Source organism: Anas acuta, chromosome 1 (genome assembly GCF_963932015.1).
Source record: "Anas acuta chromosome 1, bAnaAcu1.1, whole genome shotgun sequence".
Classification (NCBI taxonomy): domain Eukaryota; kingdom Metazoa; phylum Chordata; class Aves; order Anseriformes; family Anatidae; genus Anas; species Anas acuta.
This window is the reverse complement of record NC_088979.1, coordinates 21,185,821-21,207,440: the sequence shown is the minus strand read 5'-3', so window position 1 is coordinate 21,207,440 and position 21,620 is coordinate 21,185,821. Positions and strand designations below refer to the sequence as shown.

At 37.1% G+C, this 21,620-nt stretch overlaps 1 protein-coding gene across 4 annotated transcripts in view; it reads right to left on the bottom strand.

Annotated features, from left to right (window-relative positions):
• The window catches only part of CDK8 (cyclin dependent kinase 8), a 72,297-nt gene that overhangs the window by 12,220 nt on the left and 38,457 nt on the right, over positions 1-21,620 (bottom strand). For 3 of the 4 annotated variants that reach the window (XM_068672030.1, XM_068672022.1, XM_068672041.1), the window contains 5 exons: positions 9,634-9,691; positions 6,738-6,869; positions 4,179-4,322; positions 2,312-2,381; positions 1,189-1,261 (listed from right to left, as the gene is read on the bottom strand). In XM_068672030.1, coding sequence (XP_068528131.1) covers positions 1,189-1,261; positions 2,312-2,381; positions 4,179-4,322; positions 6,738-6,869; positions 9,634-9,691 — 477 coding nt within the window. The remainder of the gene's footprint in view (positions 1-1,188; positions 1,262-2,311; positions 2,382-4,178; positions 4,323-6,737; positions 6,870-9,633; positions 9,692-21,620) is intronic. The other variant, XM_068672051.1, reaches the window with a different exon arrangement.

Below are 21,620 nucleotides of genomic sequence, written 5' to 3'. Positions count from 1 at the left end.
CCAGTGCTTCTTAGTATAAACGCAAACATACTGAATAAAAATATATTCAAACATTCAAACCATTATCACCCTGTTGTGATATTGCAGAGAGAAGAGAAAACACTGTAGGAAGTGTTTTAAGCTATTCTCACATGATTATTTTGTGCCGAATTTTGTAGTCCTATTCAAAGTCATACCTAAACTGGCAAGACTGGGAGAGAAATTTCAGGTTAATTTGGCCATAGCACTCACAGTTCTTAAGGAAAGTTAGCTTCTCATTCGGAGAAACTATTTTTTATGAACTGCCAAGATCTGCAGCAAAGCCTGAACTACTCAGTGAATTTTCCTGAGCTGGGTGGTAAAACCTCCACCGCAGACTGGAGAGTGGCGTAACTACTTCAAGGTTAGTTTAAAAAATTGAGCTTTTTAAGCTAAGTAGTCTCACCTCTGAGATCAAAAAGCTTCTGTTGTTCTTCCCTCACTTTAGTCCAAAAATAGTACAGTTACTTTACCATTCTAGCTTTGAAACATTTATTCTGAGTTGGAAACAACGAGAAAGGCAAGATGTCCATTCACAGAAACTAGATATATCTAAATTATTTCTTCTTCATACATACAGTTTGTTTCAAGAACTTGAATTTCTTTAAAACACAGAAGAAAAGGCCCAATATAGTAATTCCTAAAACACCATTGCACATGAAATTACATGGCTGATTTTAACTGGAGCCTTAACAAAAAGAATTTTTATGTTCTAGGGACAACTGCTGTAAGAATACTAAAGAATACTCTGAAGTTTATGTAAGAAAAATTAATGCACCAGGAAGAAATACAGGAGTTTTCTAAATGGTCAAGTCTCAAGTACAATGTTGGCGGTGTTTTTTTGTTTGGTTGGTAGGTTTTTGTTCATTTTGTCATGTGTTCAATAGTGCACAAGAGATAAGCTTAATAATTAATATGTAAAAATGAATGAGTTGAACACTAAAATCAAAACCAAGCTATTAAAAGCATGCAAAGCAGTAACGTAGCTATGAGTTGCAGTGATACTGCAAATAAAACTACAAACCTAGTATGATTTAAAGACCAAAAACTTCTAATATGCCTAATACAGAGGCCAATCCAATGAATGACTCAGAATGAAGATTTACATTTTTTCTTTCTCTCTCTCTCTCTCTCTCTTTTTTTTTTTTTTTAATGAATGCAGGAACTTACCAAGTGGAACGCCTTACTATCTGGTTTAACTTTATGTTTTTCCATATATTTGATAAGGCTGCAGTTGGTATACCTAGAAAAGGAAAAAAATGTGAAATTTTTAATATGCAAAGCACTGATCCTGCAAAGCTTTCTTTGTACTCAGGAAACATAAGAACAGGATAGTCATCTTTGCTAATCCACTAAGCAGTGGAAGAAATGCAACTACCAAGACCAGAAGACTGATTAAAAATCATTCAGATACTACAGAAATGCATCTGTTTCCCCTTACACGCTTGTATAATACATATCACATCCACAGAGAAAGCATACTTTTAACCCACATACAGACAGCAAACTATCATTTGGATTTAAATTGCCTTTTAGCCATTTCATTACTCTATCAGTCTGGACAGTTTCATTCGATGCATTTCTAATGGCAGCACACATGGAGATAAATCTTAACACTGTCCTACAATGCACAGATTGTCACACAAACATCCATAAGCTTCTCCCTTTTTTTTTTTTTTTTTGAGTAGAAGCTCAGAAATAAGGTTTCTAAATGGTTTCTTACAATAATATTGCAGATGCAAGACATATATAACACTAAAGCCTCAAATCCCTCAACTTGATCAGCAGGGAAGCAAAAAGGCAACAGCGGTAGGCTCTTAAATGCAGGTATTAGACTCTGGCAATGTGGCAGCAAAACTGTACCATATTCTTTCTTTCCTAAGCAACCCTAGACACCAAGACAGACAATGTTACTCAGTTTGTTGGAAGGTTACTACATCACTTTTATGCATCTCTTGAAAACAAATCATTTCCAGTACCACAGATTTGGAAACAGCTGTGATAAACTGTGCTTAGCCATCTTAAGAGCTGTCTGGGGTCTTACTGGCATCACCAATTTCACACCTGCCATGAGTCGATGTGTGGCCACTTGTATATGATTCACACCAACTCAACAGTCCAAGTTCACTGTTACAAAGCAACTTACGTTCTCTTTCTTCACAATTTAAGTCACAACCATTTCATTGTACTTGCCTAGTATCTACGTAGAAAACAACCTCAGCAACCATAAATGTAGAGTAGGAGGGAAGTATAATAGCCTTCCTTAAGAAAGCTCATCTCCACACAGACTTACGTGTTTCTTCGGAAATCTTTCATTAAAGTTGAATGTTCGGGCATCTTTTTTATGTCTTCCCAATCTTTATCTGCAAAAATCAGTACTTATCAATATTTTTTCTGTTTCCAAAGCACAACACAGGCTTTGAAAGTATCACTGTGACCCTTATTTTTTTCATTTACATGTATCTTCTCAAACCTTGCAGCAACTTATTTCTTGGTATTCCTCTTCACAATCAATCTTTCCAATACCTAAGAGATTCCAGTTGTGTGATTAACTCAAGAACTCTAAAAAGCAACTGCCAACTACAGTGAAGATCCCAAATACCCAAAGGACGACACAGAAGGAAAATACGTCAGCCAGTAGGCTTGCAGCTTTCAGAATTGTTCCCTAATTTATTCAGGAACAACAGAGATCTCTAGTAAACACTCTCATTTTACAGTATTTTTCCTTCTGATAGCACTGTGTTTTCTTACAGTAAAATGCACAGTTACTGTATAAATCTGTGCCAGTCTCAACCTAAAAGAAATACGGTTTGCCAGTTAAGACGAAGTACTATTAGCATGCTCAAATTAAGGAATATTTCATCCTAAACTCAAAAATATTAAAATGAATAAATAAATCCTTGTATGTTCACTTCTTTCCCAGTTGTTCTATTTCTTTCCCTATCCCTTATAAATAGTTGAAATTTTCAAATATGACAAGTATCGATTAAAGAGCAAAAGAATGGTGAAGTTAATTGAAAATTATTATTTCTTGGTAAGAAACAGACTTTCCAAATCAAGTGCAGACTAAGACAGCACTACTTAAACCTATCAGAAAACAATGAGAGTATTATCTATTTACGTAAGCTACACAAAGACAATATAAAATCCAAATGAAGAAAGGAAAGCATAAGAAAGTGATAAAAAAAAACAGGCTAAAAGTAGAAAAGGAAAGTACTGCTTAAAGAAGCTAGATTAAGGGGGATTTTCATGAAAAAAAAAAAAACATTTAATATGCAAATGCAACACTTCAGCAATCTGGAAGCAAGGAACTACATAATGGGGAAAAAGAAAGTCAAATGGAAATGTAAGAGCAAATTTAAGAACGAAATTATAGAATCACATAGAAATAAAAACCACAAACTTGTGTGATGAGAAGGAAAAGGTCCATCAGAACAGTAAGGGAAAAAATTATTAATACTGAATAGACAACAAGGAACACAAGCAGTGAGGAGAAAGATGACTAAAAGGAAAAAATAAACCCTCTGTTATTCTGGCTTCCACAATCATGTAAACACTGGAAAACAAATAATTAAATGAAAAGATGCCTGTAGAAAAAAAGATATGACCAACACTGAGGGGAAAATGCCACAGGAGATAACCACATTGTAGTTTATTTTGGTTCATGAGACCAGTTCTTTGTTCTGGTTTGGAGGAAAGATTTTTGCTCCATATAATAACCTTTCTACGAGGGGGAAACAAAAAATAATAATAAAAATATCCCCTACTTCCATATATCATGCTTAATTTAGCATGAGTTAAACTTCCGCATAATATTCACCAAATGCATACATTTTTCTTGGTTTCATACAATCAGTCACTTTACAAATATAAAAAGCAAAATGAAGAAATGCAGAAATAGTCCTTATGATTTTTAGTCACCCACCATTAAACATGATCTTTTAAAATTATAAAATATTGACACATTTATACGCAAAGGTAACCTTATCATTAATAATCGGAAAAAAATCTAATAAGAGCATTAGATTCTAGATGACTTGTGACAAAGACTGTGTTTGAACAGCTTTGTTGTTTCGGTCAGCTGCCACCTTCATATGCAAAGAAAGCAATACAGATATCTTTCTTTGAACAGCACTGATAAAAAAAAATACAATATGTACCTGCAGGAAATCCCATTACATTGAATATTCTGTCCAGCTGGTCATGGTGATAAGGATTACTAGTTTTGATATCTTCTTGTCGACAATGGAATATTGGCTCTGATGTTAGCAGCTCTGCAAATATACACCCTATGGCCCAAATATCTTCAGAAAAGGAGAACAGAAATAAAAATCAAATCAATCTTTCCAAAACCATCTTGGTGAGGTAAGATTTAGTTAAGTTATCAGAGATAAGGTCCCTGCATCGCAAATTTCAAGTTTCTGTTGTACTAGTGGCAACACTTCTTGTACTTTCCCTGTTAGCTATAGAGAGAAGTCCCTAACTCAGTAACAACGCAAGGTTAACAAGACAATGTTAAACATACAGGTTTTGTGGGTTGTTTGTTTTTTGTTTTTTTTTTTTTCCCCTGCTTGGTTTTGTGTTTTGTTCTGGTGTTTTTGTTTTTTAAGTGCAGTCACCACTACTGTAAAAAGTGAATTTGATTTAAAATAGGAAAAAAAGAGAAAAAAAAAAAAAAAAACTAGGTAAACTATTTGGGTAACTGTCCACAAAACACAAATGGAGAAGAGCTAGCCAACATCCTGCCCATTCATGGTCAGGCTGTTCCCATTTGCTCTTTCTCATCAGCCCATGGGTTTAATAAATAGTAAAGGATCCCTAAAGAATACGAGTTGAAAAGCAGTGATATTGCAATAAGCAAAATGCTATCTATAAAACTGTGCAGAAAGAGTGGGAAGAAAATTGCTCCATTCCCAAGCACCTTATTCCCCCCCACCACCCTTTCTTAAAAATAACATTCATTTAAATATATATGTATATAATACATATGTGTGTGTTTTTCTCTGTGGATAGTTTTCCCTCTCCCCTTGTTTTTTGTCATTATTATTTTTAAAACTAAAATACTTTCAGTTGTAACCATTGTGTCTCAACCTGTAAAATAAGACAGCCTAATTTTTCTGTTTTTTTTTTCCATTTTTTTCCAGTATTTACAAATGCAATTTCTAACTTATATAAAGTAAAGCTACGCTGAGCCTTGAATGAACAAGAAAAGGTCATGAACAAGGACAAAAGCAAATGATGCAGAGAGCATAACCCCATTACTCAGTGTTTGCATACAGTCAGTTTTTATCAATGCCAAAAGAAATTATGTACTAAAGGCCATGACCATCCATGCAGTTTTACATGCTGCAAGCAGAAGGGAATGCAATTACCACAAAAAAAGTAGTTTAAAGAAACATATAAAAATATATTTAATAAAAGAAATGCAGCATTAACAGAAGAGTTGCTGAAAATACATTTAAGTCAAAGATTACAATCTCTGACAAAAACTCTGATATGATTTTAAGAAAACAAGGGTGAAGTCTGAGGAAGGAACTTCAGGTTACAGAAATAACAAGATATATGCCAACATACAGTCCCCATGTTTGTGTAAAATAAGAAGAGCGCTGCAGGGGAAATTGTTTCCCCAGAAACATTTGTCAAGCTTTAATGTATCTTTAAAAAAAATATTATTCTAGACAGAAAAAACTTCCCAGTCCTCTTCACTCACTCCCACAGCGAAGCCTCTCACATCTATTAAGGTGAATGTCTCTCCAGTCTGCTCCTGGACTCTCCCCTGTCCTCCAGCTACAGCACAGGACTGCTCCTGCCTTCGGAGGTGCTTGACCACCAAACTGGCCAGGACAGAGGCTAGCAAAGCAAAGGCAGCCACACCTTGCCAAAGCTGATAGCAATCAGACTGGTGAGTAGGAATTAAGAGGCGAGGAGTAGGCAGCACTAAGCTGACGTAACTAATGCCATCTTCACATCTGCATTCTGTGAGGATGAAGGTTTTCTGGGTGTGCCCAGTGCAGCACCACAGCCCAGGCTGGTGCATGACGCTGACCACATCTCAGTATCTCAAGCGACTCCAATTTGTGCTTTGAAAATACACAAAGAGGTCAAAACACAGAGGCTTGAATGGAGCAGGACTTATTACTGGAAAATTACGTCTTCTACTGATGGCAAACACACGCCAAAAAGCAAACCTAAAATTTCTAATTTTTCAGGAGAAAATTCAGTACTGTTTTCACATTTACAAAAAGTGTAGAACATAAAATAAATGTCAGGCTGCATTAAGCTTCACTGTTACAGATTAGTTTCAGTGCAGCCAACACTTTCCATTCTGTACTTTCACAAGTTTATTTCATGCATTTATGAAACTAGGTAAAAACATCTGCAAAAAAAAGATGCACTATGCATCATCATATGGATTTTACCAAGAGTTTGAAGCTGCATCCATATCGTGTATTACTTCCAGCAGCATTTACAAAAGTCCTGTGTGGAAGCCATATCAAATTATGCTGCATTGCAGGGCATTTGGAGCCAAAAGCCAGAAATATTTAATTTCCTTATCTAGTCTGAGACCACAGTAAACTGAACAATTTAACAAAGGTTGGTGTTTCCTTGAGAAATCAGTAACGTACCTTTGACTCCGCTACTGTCCTTTGTACTATTTAACAATGCTTCAATATTTGGGTGCATTTTGCATGTAGTAGGTTATACTCCGTGTTACTTACCAATAGCTTTGGTATAATGCCTTGCTCCAAGAAGCAACTCTGGAGCTCGATACCAGAACGTTACAACTACTGGATCCAAGTCTGCTAAAGGCTTCAGAGGTGAATTAAATAATCGGGCAAAGCCCATATCAGCTGCAAAATTCAAAGAGAGGCGTTTTAAAATTTTAGGAAGATTACCACATTTCTTTTTAAATGAACTGATTGAGTTCACTTGTTACTGCTACCATCACTGTGCTAAACAAAACACAAACACAGACTGCAGCAGATAGGAATTCTGTGAGCAGATTTAATTTTCTTTAAGCTTTTGTAGAAGTTACTGGATGTCACCACCTATAAAGTATATCATTATAAATCATTACTAACATGAGCCATTTGGAACGAAGAATTAACCATTGTTCTGAAAAAGCGCATCAACTCACTTCTCTCAGGACACTGGTAAATCCCGACTCATTTTACCTGATGTTCTCGAGTAAAATATTCCATTATTACCACATGGTCTTTCAAGAAGCAGCGTTTTAGATGTGAACAAAATGTGAGTTCTGCAAAGGTTAGAATGATTTATAATACATACATGTACGCCACAAAAGCTACCTCCTCGTGAAGTTAGCTGTAGCAAGATTTCCCTCACAAAAAAAAAAAACAACTAAGCCTACAGCACCTGCCTCCCTACTGATTTTCTGTCACGATGTTATTTCCAGCACCAAGATACCAGTACTAGATACCATTTAGGCTACGATTTTAAAATGCTGTTTGGGCGATCGTATCATTAAAAATTGCTTTTTAGACTTGCTAATGTACAACTTCCTAGAAAGCTGTCTAAACTGGCAATGTAAGTGAGACAGGAAAAAATGGACAGACTAAAATTTGCAGCTTCTCCCACCAGATCAGGTTCCCTACCCACCACTCCCCAAATCCCAAGAAACAGGGACTCTGTGGTGCAGGGATACGCACGTGCTGAGGAAAACTAAAATGAGATGAGCAGCCATTCTGAGGGCAAAGAAACTACATGCTATAGCTCACTGTTTGAGGGAAAACTGTGGTGTAAATATGGGTCTCTTGACTAAACAATATGAAATATTTTTTTTCATATGCACTCCTATTTATGATTGTTTTATTGCATTTAAAAATAGAAACATTTTACAGTTTTCTACATTATCAATTACTCAAGATATGATCAAGTCACTAGTACTTATGAAAAAATAAGGAAAATTGTTTGCAGAAAGTGAATTTATGACTCAAAATGACACAAAAAGCTTATAAAATTATTTTAAGTTAAATACCAGTTATGTATTTTTTAGATAAATTAGTTACACTGGAAAAGTGGAAGCCCTTGATACGGGTATAACTTCTGCACTCTTTTCCTGCTGTGGTAATATCTTAAGAAAATAAGAAAAAAAATCTACATTTTGATAACACACTTAGAAATACAGGGTTCCCCTCCCTCTTCCCCCCGGGAATGGATGGCTCAGAGGACTGGTGGTACGATACAGAATCCTTCACCTGTCCATTAACAGTCTGACTAAATTTAGTTGTGCTCTAAGTTATTCCCAAATTAATTTGAAACTATCCATTAAGAAATAAATGGGTGGTCTATGTGCAATTACTAGCAAATAGTTGTGTACAGCAAACATCACCACCACAGTTGAAACTGCATGTGCCCAGGAACCTACGTTCTCAATTTTGGAAGCAACTGCTCCATGACGAATATGGCAATAGGAAGAAAATTGTCACTTCTGCTATCCGTGCTGTCCCTGTCGTGTACATAGAAGACCTCAACCTCTGCTGTCGACTTGAAACCTTGGAAGGGCATTAAAATCTTTCAGGGTAGGGCATGCAGAAGTGTTCAACCCTGGCCTGTCTCTTCTCTGGAGCTCAAAAGGAGAGGGAAAAGCTAGAGCGGCACTGAGCACTCCAAGAAAAATCCTACCCCTAGCCTTTATACTAGTGATTAACGATATGGTTCAGATGAACAAAACAGTAAGAGTACAGAGCAACAATGCAGAAGAGTAATCTCATGAAGGAAAGCCAGAGGGAAGTGAAAAAGATGAACTATCCTTAAAAAAAAAGCCTTCCACACAGGGCTGCATTCCTGTAACAAATGTGAGTAGGCTGTGCATTAGCAGCCTGCTATCAGAGCACTGCCACGCTAATGCACAGCCTGGTATAGCTTATTACTGTTAGACTACAGTTAATTTTTAGTTATTTGTTTACTTTAATTTAAAACACTTGAAATTCTACAAATTATCCTCTCACTCAGTAACTCCCACCAAAAGACGTTACAGCAGTGGGGGAAGTGTTGGGCCTTGACTACCCTGTTACAGCCCTTTAGAGCATTTAGTAGTAGTTCTCACTAAACGTTTTATCTGAATTACTGTTTTTTCTGGACTTTAGGATCCCTTGGGCTTATCTCCAAGGGACCTGTCTACCCTTTCAAGAACATTTTGCAGGCTAAATGCCACCTTTGACTCTGCTACAAAATTTAAGGTTTGTAGTAGTGAGTGGTTCCCTATTTAGATTTTAGAAGCAGCAGCAAAATAATGTCATGACGTTACAGGGCTAAATGGAGGAAATTTTTAAATCCCAGTTCTTTCTCCTCCTCTCCCCCTAGCTAGCTCTCGTCCTTATCCCCACATCAACATCCCCCGCCCCACACAAACACCCCGTTAAACAAAATATAACAACATTTTCCACTTTTGATTGGTGAGGCTACAGCATTTCATCGTCAGAACTGGTGGGGGGATCTAGTATGAAGAAGCCAGTCACTCAGCAAACAGCATTTAGACAATGTCTCCAGCACATACTAGTATGACAGTAACTACTTTAGGGGGTACAACCGCACCTCCAGAACATTCTAGCTTAAATGCTACACTGGGACTTATCAAAGATATAAACATACCAATTTTTACTCTTCCTCGCTCAGGACCTTCACCCATAACTAAAATATTAGCAGGTTTCTGTGGAAAAAAAAATAAATATACAATACATATACCACGATAAACCTAAACATCAGTCTCTGAAAAGTTAGTTAAGCTTTGTTTTTGCCAGTTTTAAACCAAATTTGTTTCGATAGAAATGACAAGTTTCTCTGTCATGGTAAAGCTGTGCAAGGACCCAGACACAGGCTCTCCCTGACTGCTTCTTCCTCACGTTTCCTCCCAGCACGGCCGTGCTCCAGCACCGTGCTCCCTTCGCTGCCACCCTGCTGCCTGTCCTGACCTGGCAGAGCAGGCAGTCACCAGCCTCCCAGATTTCTACCAAAATTGCCCTGGGTGCCCTGGGCACGAGGAAGACAAGACCGGTGGCTGCTCATGGCCCCTTCACCTCAGAGGCCTGGCTCGGCTCTGCAGCGTGCTAGGCCCAGCATCATCAGGCACGTTGCAGGCACGTTACATGAAGAAAACATGTTACCACATAGTTCTATACGGGAGACAGAAATCATCTACATTATTCCTATTTAGAAGTGTACACCAGTTCAGAGAGCTGCAAAACAAGAAAGCATTCCCTTCACAGTGTCTTCCTCTCCATTATTTTAACAGCAAAATACAGATTATCCCCTTTCTTTTACTAGGGATGCAAGTTACAGGATTGTGCTTGAGTTCACTGCTTAGAAACATAACCACTCAATCCATAATCCATCCCCCCCATCCTTTATTTTCTGTCTAGCAGTTCAATTCTTAGAGCCCAGTCTCCGCTTCTGCAGCCAGTGGATTCCTCACAGGCCAACACACAGTACGTTAATCCAGCCTGCACTGCTTACTTTGAGGGAGAAAGGCAGGAAATTCACTACCAGAGCTGAAAATTTATACCAGATTTTTTTAATAGCCACTCATACTGTAATTCTTGGACAAAACAGGGGGTCCTGATCAGTTGTCAATTATAGGAATTGTAATAGGGCTGAGTTACAGGTGTGGCTTTGCTTTCCCAGTTTAAGCAGACCTGAAGAAATAAAAAAGTAGTCCAGGAAGATAGTTTAGGCTGCCTGAAAATTAAAATAATAAACCATAGTATCTCTTTTAGAGAATAAAAATGTGATTTACCAAACACATATTCTAGGAAATTCTGGAGCATTATTAAATCTATTAGGCTTTGGTAGAAGCATATTCAAAGAGTTTTATGACCACAGTTTAACACTGATCTAGTAGTAATTCATATTGCACAAAACGAGATGAAAAATAATAATGCAGAAAAAAAAAAAAACCTTGAGAAACTAATTTACTACAGCTTATGAAAAGCTCCAGCATGGATTTCTGAAGCTGTACAATCCACGTATAAAAGACGTAAAGGGACTCTGGGTGCTGCATCTCTTCTCTGAGGACAGGCTAAAGAGGAAGCAAGTGTTACTGCTTGCCTGCTCAGAGAGGTAAGACGTGACCCGTTGTCTTTCCAAAAACAGTAACGACTCATCAGACCAGACTTGTGCTGTATTAGCTCAGTGATGTGCAGAAGAACTTGTGTCCCACACCAACTCCACCCCCACCTTTCCTCTTTTTAACTTGCATCAAATTTTGATCGGTTTTGACAAGTTTCAGAAATAAGCAAGCCTCATAAACCTTCCAATTCAGAGGTAATGCTGAAGTTGAAAGCAATTTAAATGGCTACGTAAAAAAGAATTTCACCACATAAGCCATTTTATTGCTATGCATTAATAAGTGCAAATGTGCGTATCTTTCATGAAAGCTGCTTCAGTGTATCTGGGCTGTTAATATGCCACATGCCTAATTAATATTTTTTTTCTTAGTAGAATTAATAATTGGTTACACAGGCGATAATATTTTTTTTCAGATCTGGATCTGAAGTATAGTTTTTCCTCCTGCATTTTCACAAGTCGGTAACACTCATTACAAAAAATGCTTATAACATCCTCTTCATGCTTTTACCTTAAAATAATTTTACTATTTGGATGGTGACAGGAACCATATTTACACACAGACTCCATTATGACAAACAACTAACCAGCACAGCACTAGTTAACAATTCCTGTCCCAAACTTCCCCTACCCTAAGTTCAAAGTGGGTACAGAGGAGAAGAGAAAGCACAAAGAGATGAGACAGCACTGGTTAGCAAAATAGGTAACAACAGCTTGATTCATGTTTGTTTTTTTTTTTTTTTTTTTTCCCTCTCAAGATTTACAGAAAAAGTTTTAATCCACAGACAATTTAGAAATCTGTGTAGGAGTCTTCTGAAGCCTCAAATTACAAAAAAACTCAACCGTCAATCTTGAACAACCATTCATAGCAGTTCACCTCCTTCTAGAGTCAAAAGCCCTTCACTGAAAAAGCACCATTTGAAAAAGAAGATTCTTACTGCAGACAACATTTATCACACGTACCACATTGCTGTAAAGAGAAACAGCATCACAGGTGAAGTCAAAGATTAAAACAATTAAATTTAAAATAAGAGGTCTTATTTTGAAGATGCCCATTCCTACAGTCATGGAACAACATTAGAACAACATCGTTAGTTGAAAGTATTTTCCAAACAAGCCTGTTTATTGACATTTAAATTTCATAGGGGAATATCTATTAAAAAATAGTACAAGGACAGTGCTAGTGTTCCTTAAACACACAATTTGAGGACTCCCAAAAACTATTGGGGTCCACTAACAAAGCGAAACCATGGGTCAGGGATTCTTGTTGTAGAGCTTTGATTCAAATCCACCATCTGGAGAAAAAAACAACACCCAAAAAGACAGATTGGGAGAAACTGAATACGTATTAGAAATTCCTATTTATTTGCAAAGAAAAATAAGCAATCATTAGAGACAGAAGGCAGAAATCTGGACAAACTTTGGTTTAATTTATTAAAATTTCATTTTATTTTAATTATCCAGAGAAAATGAAAATTTAAAGTTCTTATTCAAATCATTTGGGCTAAGCAAGTGAAGAAAAATCTTTCAGCAATTTTTTTATCTTGTGTTTGGAAAAACATTTTTTTTAAAACAGCAATCTTTTCTATAACTACTAGTAAACAACTTTTAAAAGTCATTTCTTTTTGCTCTAGCATATTTAGTTTTGCCCTCAAGTAAAACATTGCTCAGGTCAGACAAACACAAACAAGAAAGTTGTTGAGATCCTATATGAAATGTGAAGAGCCATGCAGCAATGTACAGCCAAATACTTCATGGAGACTAACCAACAACTTCCTGATATCACTATAGAGTTAAGAAAATAAAAAAAGCAAATGAAAAAATGCCTCCCCATCCAAACCTTCTACCTTTAGCAGCAAGGGAATAATTCATTTTCCTAGATGAATGGCCTTGTGACCATGGCACAGCACTAAATCTTGTCTTGTCCTAAATCTCGCTTTAGAAGTCAGTCAAGAAGTCCTACAGACAAATCCTATTCTTGTGCATTTAATCACTATTACCACTGAAAACAAAGATTCTAACTGAAATATTTTCATATACTTCTATTTTTTATTGGTAGCTGTGAAGTGCATAGAAATCCTAAGAAAGAGGGTAAATTCATACAGAAGACTGAAAGAAATGGAGGATATACTGGCAGGATAAAAGATCCACAAAGAACTTCAGGCAGAACCTCTTCCATCTGCCTCACCTAAGACCCTATCCCACTGCCTTTTTACCCAGATCCCAAAGTGTTTGGTGATAAAGGCTGCACGGTATTCCCCCTTCCTTCTCTCCTCTCCACTGCAGTGATTTTCATCAGTTTCTAATGCAACAAATGACATTCCATCCATTGTCTTATACATCAACACAAAGTGAAGACAACCACCCCTTAGACTTGAGCAACTTCTTAGATCTTTCATGACCTACTCCTTTTTCAGTCCCAGTATACGGATTAGAACTCTCTTCTGCTCAGGGTTTCCTAGTAGGTTATTTTTTTTTTCCATGTATTTTCTCCACATCTTTTCTGCAGGCCAGTTACTTTATTTATTTTTAAACATTCCTCCATTTGAACAAACATCACAGTGAAATATTGCTTCTGAACATACACTGAAAGTGTGTGTGTTCAGTCGGGGGAAAATTTGGGCTTAGAAACTTATTCCATTTTATATTTTGTAGATCAAAATGCAAACAATGTGAAAATTATACCAATCTGTCTTGATGAGATGGAATCGCAGATCAAAGAAGACATCATTCTTGTTGCTCACAACGAGTTACTCGTAAGAGCAGGTGATTACTTATTCCACATCCACATACTAGTTGATCGGAAATCACAGGGCATTTTCTTGTGCTCCAGGCAAAACATTCGGTCAGTTCCTACTTTCACTGTTTTGCTCATCAGAGCAGTGAGGAGGAAAACAAGAGAATTTTTGGAAAGCTTAGCCACTGTGGTGCTTTGTGACTACTTTTGACACCAAACTAGGCCTGCAGAAACTACTACTCCACATATTGTTGGCTATTGGGCTGTTCATGAACTAGTTTGTTTTAAAGGTTAAACATATTTATCAGCTAATAACCTGAATTCCTTTGATCTATCTATGGTATTATAATGAGAAGCAACCTTTTTTTGCTTGCCAATTACTAAATATTTGCAGTAGTCCAATGTGTGTTTACAAAAAGAACAGACTGACCCTGTTTGTATTGCCGTTTTCATGCACCTTCCAATAAGGTTTAAGTATCATCCTAATTAGTTTTCCTTTGGACTACCCCATATCTAAGAGGCTGGTTACTAATACACCGCTCAGAAGAAGGCTCACGGCGATGGGGTGACTCAAACCAGTGACTTCTGCTGACCTCTAGCATCTGCGCATCCTCAGTGGCCATGCCACCAGCTTCTAGAACTGACATTTCTGCTTGTGATGAGCCAAGATAACTGAAAAAAGCTTAACATTTTTCATTTGAAATAAGTTTTCTTTAAGAATAATATTAAGTACAGTGCTTTTATCCCTGCATTTTTGCAATCAGTTTCAACAACGATATCATTAAGATTTAGAATTACTATTCAGACTTCGAAGTATTATATTAAACTGTATAGGAAGAGATTCAAATGTACGACCCCATAATTGTAGGAAAATTCAGCTTCTTCAGCTGTATGTGAGAAAGTGCTCAAGAAGCACAAAACAAGTTAAAAATGTCTTGCTTTGAAGTTTGTAAACCAATGGCATGGAAAGAAAGAAGGATTTTGAAAGACAACTGCAAGGGCTTCCCAGTGTCAAGTTGTAACCTTCTGGGAAGACCATTTTTTGTGACAGAGGCAAAAATCTAAAGTACTAATGTGATTTATCACTTCACAGGTTCTGTGACAAGAAAAGCTGTGCAGCACAAACCTAGGAGCCTTCAGACGTCCTGGCAAAATTCACACCCTCCTCTCATGGTCTGTGACCCACACAGCATTCACACTTCTTAGGCTGCATTTGCTTGTGAACAACTTGGTTGTTCTTCAAGTCATCGTAACATACACCAAAACATTTTCCCATCACATTCCCACATTCATATCACATTCTCTGCAATTATAACTTTTTTTTTTTGAACATTTTATACTTAAAGAAAATAATTCAATTACATTTCCATTTTGAACAAAACTGATTACTGCAATGCTAAGTAGTGCTCAAGCACAATGAAAATGCCAGTATGAATTTATTCAGCTGATAGTATCAGCAATTTTCTCAAGTTCATTTCTCTCCTTGAATGAAAAGATGTGCATTTACAAATAAAGAATTAATTTTTATCATGTTAACTGATTTGCATCTTTAAAATAAATTATCATCAAAAGACCACTACGAACAATGTAATATTCAGCTGAAAACAATGGCTTCACAAAACCCAACATGTATTAAATCTAACTATTAAAGTCTATTTAATTAAAAACACAAGTTCTGAAAAGCACTGGAAAATTTAAAATCTATTTAAATTTAATACATCCTATTAATTATAATTTTATAAAAAAAGATCAGACGGCTTTTTGTTCATTTAAGACAACAAAACATTCAAGCATCTAAAAATTCTCATTTAAACCAGGAACTGTTAAAATTACCATTAGCAGCCAAACAAAAAAAAAAAAAAGCAGGCATGATCAAAAATGTTCAAAGTACAGAAAGTATTGGACGGAATAAAAGATACAAGGATGCCACGTCTATGCCAGGGAAGCCTTCTGCTAGGTACCATCAGCATATTTTATCTTGCTTGCAGCCTGATGAAGGCTGCTGGCTTCACTATTACATTTTTATGCTCTGAACACACTCCAAGAATTTCCTTCAGTTACTGGCACTCAAGTACTGAAAACTTGGGACAGTGTAACTTATTAAAACCTGTGCATAGTCTAATACAAAGGCGTTTCTATCATTTTGATTGGAACTGAATTACTGCTGAAAGAAAAATTGCACTTCTCAGGCAAACCCTCCCAGCTCCTAAAAACGTAGAACAGGAGAAGTAGGAAGGTGCAACTTTCTGTACTAACTCCCCAAGGAAGAAAAGGGGATTACCATAAGTAAATAAATTAATTCATAATATATTTTCATATTTATACATATATATTTCTGCATCTTCTTTGTAGGAAACTCTACTAACATGTTAAACAGGGTTAACAAATCACTCAAATGTGTAGTAACAAACTAAACCAAACAGTCTTGCACAAATACATATCCTGTGTATTTTGCTCTGAGTGATTACCCTACCCATAGGTCAGGATGACTGGTTACTGTGGACACATTAGCAACAGGAGGTTTTTTCAGCACCAAAATCGGCCTTCTGGCCATCCTGCAAAGCCATCAAAGCCATTAAAACCCAAGCTAGTAACAAAAGAACAACTTTAAAGCTATAGACAAGAAAGAAATCTAGTTCATGTATTTGCATCCCAATAATTTCACCTAATTCAAACAGAACTTTTTCTAATGAAAACACTGAAACAGATTCAAACTATATGTAAAAATCCTCAGGTACATATATACACATACAATACGGATAGAAAAATGTTGTAGATAATGATTTTATATGTGTATATGAATGATATCCCTCAATATATCATCTTTATAATTATCAATACATCATTTTATTTAAGTTATTAATCTATTTCAATCCCCTGGAATTCAAAACAAGGCATACAGTAAACAAAAATAAACAAAAACTATTTCCAAACTTCAAAAAAGTAGTATTAAATGCATTTTAGCAAATCCAAATTTGATAGGATACCATATTAAAGAATGCCAGTTCTGCACGTGGCCATCCTCCTTTCTGAAAAGCAACCTGTGGGAAGGTGTTTTCTTTGAATACTGCAAAGATCTTCAGCTATTGAAAACAAGAAAGCAGAATGTTTTCTAACATTTCAATAAAAAGTAGTTGTGAAATACAGAAAGCTTCCACATCTTCATGTTTATTATGATAACAGCCCAGAAAATAAACACTCAGGAAATGGACTGCAAGTAGAAGAACACTACGGTCATCCGACCACCTTCCTCTACATCTAAACAGCTGCTGCTTCCTCCCCTTACTCCCATGATGTGTGTTAGATGGCAGAAGGAAGCAAGCACAAAGTTTAACTGTCATCCCTCTTGCAAATGACTGATTTTCTCTTCTGAAGCATTTATGAAGGCAGTATAAATGGTCTCAGACTGCTGCACTACTGAACACACTTACGAGTGACTGAAAATGCCAAGTTGTCTACGTGCAGAGAGGTGGGATCCCTCATCGGTCTGACAGTCTTGGGTTTCTGACCAAAGATGTTCAGAATACTGTATTTTTAAATGCTCACTTATGAAAGTTGCATAGCAGAGAACCATTAACAGAAACCTCAAGTCTTCTGCATAATTTAAACCACGAAGACGATTTTTACAAGGAGCTCCTACATCTTCACAAATAAGGTATTTGGGTGAAGCTTGTCAAACCTTTTAGTAGTCTAATTCTCCTCTCACGTTGAAAAGCAACAAAACTAATATATGATTACATGGAATGCAAGAGGATTGCTGTTCTAAGCAATACGAGGAACAAAAAACCCTCCAACACACTTTTCTGTATTCGTAGAAGAAGAGAAAAAGCTTAAATTTGTTCTATATACTTATAAAACATTCATCACAAAAATCCTTGACATTTCCTGTTTCAAGAGCAAAGATATGAAGCCTTTGTTAAAAGTCTTCACTGAAAAAGAAAATAGTCATCTTTCACACTTCCATATTTTAGCTCACCATTCCCTAATTCATCACTACATCCTTCAGTCGGAAGCATCTCAACAAGTGGATGTGCTCTATGATGGGCGCAGCTCCTGAAAACAAAGTCCTCAGCATCTGAGCCTTAGACCCTTCTCCCACTTTTCTAATTGCACGTCCTCCAGCTCCATCCTCTATCTTGCTTTCCCACAGCCAGAATTCTCCAGTTCCCTTCTCACTTGCTTTGCTTTGATGACCACGTAGATCAAGCAAGAAAAAAGGCATGTGGTATAAATGAGCAGGGAACCGCTCTTTAGAAGGAAGACAAGGCGAACTGAAAGTCTCCTTGGACAGTATTTCTCCCAGGATGCATGCCTTCCTCTATTTGACCTCCGTTTTTCATAAAGTTTCTACGAACTTGATGGTTTTGATATCGTATCTTTCTATCAAATATCTTGGAAGTTTGATAGATAAAAAAGTTACATGGGGATCTAGCAAAAACCAGTACGCCCACGTAAGATTTGCTTCCTTAAGAAGCCAACCTAAAGCCACACAATTTTAGGAGACAAACATAAAGGTTTGTTATTGTGGAACACACAACAACATTTGCATTTTTTGGCTATTTCTCCAGATACTGAAGTAGCAATGCTGTCATTTCTCCTGGAAAAAGCTCTCAAGTACCACCTTGTTTTCACTTTTAGAAAACAGTGCTCAGCATGCAGCCAAATCGATGTGTTTGTGGTACGGTTACTGAACTATGTTCCACTGAACAAGGACAAACTTCTCTAAAGCCAATACAATGGGATTATTTAATTCCTTATGAAAGACATAAAGGAAAGACCTGAAGAGGCCTTCTTCAATTTAACACTCTGTAAGGTGAAGATGTAAATGGTTTAAAGAACATTCCTGAAGCATTCCAGCCTGCACTGAAGGGCTCGAGGGGAAGCAGGAGAGAACAAAAGTAATATTTTGTTATGCAAGTATTGAAGTTACTTTCATCCTCAGATTTAAGTAAGCAGCCTTATTTCATGATTTTGGCTCGGACAGAGTTTTCTTCATAGACACTTTTGTGATGGCTGGGGTTAAGAAGGAGGAAGGCGGGGATGTTGGGAGTGATGGCATTTGTCTTCCCAAGGAACCATTGCACACGATGAGCCCTGCTTGCCTGGACGTGGCTGAACACCTGCCTGCTGATGGGAAGAAGTGAATGGATTCCTTGGTTTGCCTTTGCTTTACCCACTGATCTGTCTGTATCTCAACCGAGGAGTTCTCACTCATTAACCTTTCCAATTCTCTTCCACATCCCACCTGGGGAGAGCAAGCAAGCAGCTGTGTGGTGCTCAGCTGCCTGCCAGCGCTAAACCACCACATGTTTTCCTTCTGTTCCTTTTTGCTAGGTTAATTATTAAAGTTCTTCTATTAATTTCTACCTTGTTCTACTACCTTGATCTTCAGTTCAAGTTTTGGGCAAAAACTGGGTTTACCGTACCCTCAAAACGTGAGAACTGCATGTACTCCAAAAGCGTTGCCAGTTGTAAATTACAAGGTTGTTGGACTGGGCTATTATCATTTTAGAGGGCTAAATATTTTAAAAATTATTTACAAAAGATAAATTCTGAGCTAAAAAGTTAGTGGAATCTAATTTTAGGTTTCAATAAACAAAACAATCAATACACAAGACAAACTGGTACAGTTGGACTCTTTCAAAATACCTGAAAAAGAAATTGAAAGGCTAAAAAAAATTACTCTTTATGTTGCTCTGATAAGGTTGGACTTGACCAGGAAGTCAATATGGCTTGGAAGAAAAGCAGTAGAGTAAAGGACATAGATATGGAAAATGTTCTTGCAATTGGGAGGTTTCTGACCTTCCCTTGCACTTCTGTTTTTATCGGAATTGACTTTACAGACACGCTTTTTACTTGCGATCAGATAAATCTCTGCCAAAAGTCTTCTTATTCAGTACTTCATCTTAATGGGAATCTAACACCATTTCATGATAAAAGATTATCAAAAATGTTTAGGATTGGCATCCCGTTTTTGCTGAACACGGGTTGTTTGGATAAAAAATTATTTTCAGGTTTATCTGTTGATCTGACAGGTGATCAATAGGGGGGCTTTACTCTCTCCTTTTACAATCCTCACCTAAAACTTAAGTGACCTTGAACTTGGTTATAAGATTTGAAGTTGATCAACCTGTAAAAAGCCGTGAAAGATTGCATTCAATTGCCCGAATGCGTTCTATAAATTTAAAAAAATATATTCACTGTCTGTAAAGCCACCCAATTTGCAAAATCACTGGGAACGAAGACCAAATACCACTAGAAAAATAGAGTGGATACTGTATTTTCATTTATCTTTTCAGTTTGCTTTCAATGTTAACTAACTTTAGCACAATAAGAATAGTATTCCACCCAAGAGTAAGTGACACAGAGCACTATGAGAGCACTAATCCAAGAGAAGTCTAAAATAGGAAAATTAGTGACACTTAAATCTGTATAGAATTGGCCATTTTTTAAAGTCTCTCTAGGAAGAGATACTTGGGTTTTGAAATACTGTTGTTATGGAAGCCTTTCATACCCAAAGTTGGTTCAAATATAGAAGTGAAAAGCCACATAAGGACAAGTTTGTTTTTATTTTTTTATTCCCAGCAAGCAGCTGGAAAAGTCACTTATTACTATAGAATGATAGAATATCTGCGAATTCAAGTTGGAAGGGACCCATAAGGATCGAGTCCAATTCCTAGGTCCCCAAAGAACCACACCCCCAAAAAAAACAAACACCATATGTCTTGAGAGCATTGTCCAAATGCTTCTTGAACTCCTGCAGGCTTGGTGCCATGACCGCTTGCCTGTGGAGACTGTTCCAGTGCCTGACCACCCTCTGGGTGAAATTTTTTTTTCCTGATATCCAGCCTAAATTTTCCTAATGTTTAACGTATCGAATTAGCATCCTAAAGGACATGACAGTAAATTACAGGCCAAAGTCTAGTGTAAGAACTTCCCCCAAATCCCAATTCCTGCATTTTCATACAAATTGACAATCCTACAGAAATATCATCTTCCATTTTATGGCCGCGTAGCTATCCATCTTTGCATACATAATCTTTTTTCCTCAGGAAAAGAAAATTAAACTATGACCTCCTTCTCTCACCCTGCCACGTTCAAGATAAGCAGCAAAAGTTTTCTTTTGATGTAAAACTTACTTTTGCCTTTCATCACCCTTTCTTCACAGTGATTCTTATTCTGTATGAGCCTTTTAATCTTTCATTTTTTTTCTTACTCACACCTCTCCCTCCTCATCCCTCTCCCTGCCCTCCAGGTTCTCTTCTATTGATTTATCACGAGCTAGACTTCAGAATGTGAAAAAGCAATAACTAAACTTTTCAAAGCAGATCAGTGAAGATGTAACACGTTGACAGAATACCTGAGGTTGGAGGGGACCTCTGGAAATCTTCTACAAGCTGGTTGCAGGTGCACTCTGACCTAATCATCCAAGTCATTAATGAAGACGTGGAACAGTGCGGAGCCTTGGGATTCTCCACTAGCAGGTGGTGTCCAGCTCAGCTTTGTGACACCGATCACAACCCTCTAAGCCCATCAGCTCAACCAGTTTCCAATTCACTTCACTGTTCCAATTCCCTGGTCTGTACTTCACTAAGCTTGTCTACAAGGATGTTATGGGATGCAGCGTTGAAAGCCTTACTAAAGATGAGATAAACAACATCCACCGCTCTTTCCCCATTCATCAGGCATTTTGTCACAGAAATCTTTCAGGTTGGCTAAGCATGATTTCACCTTCATAAATCCATGAAGACCACTCCCAATCACCATCAGGTCTTTCATT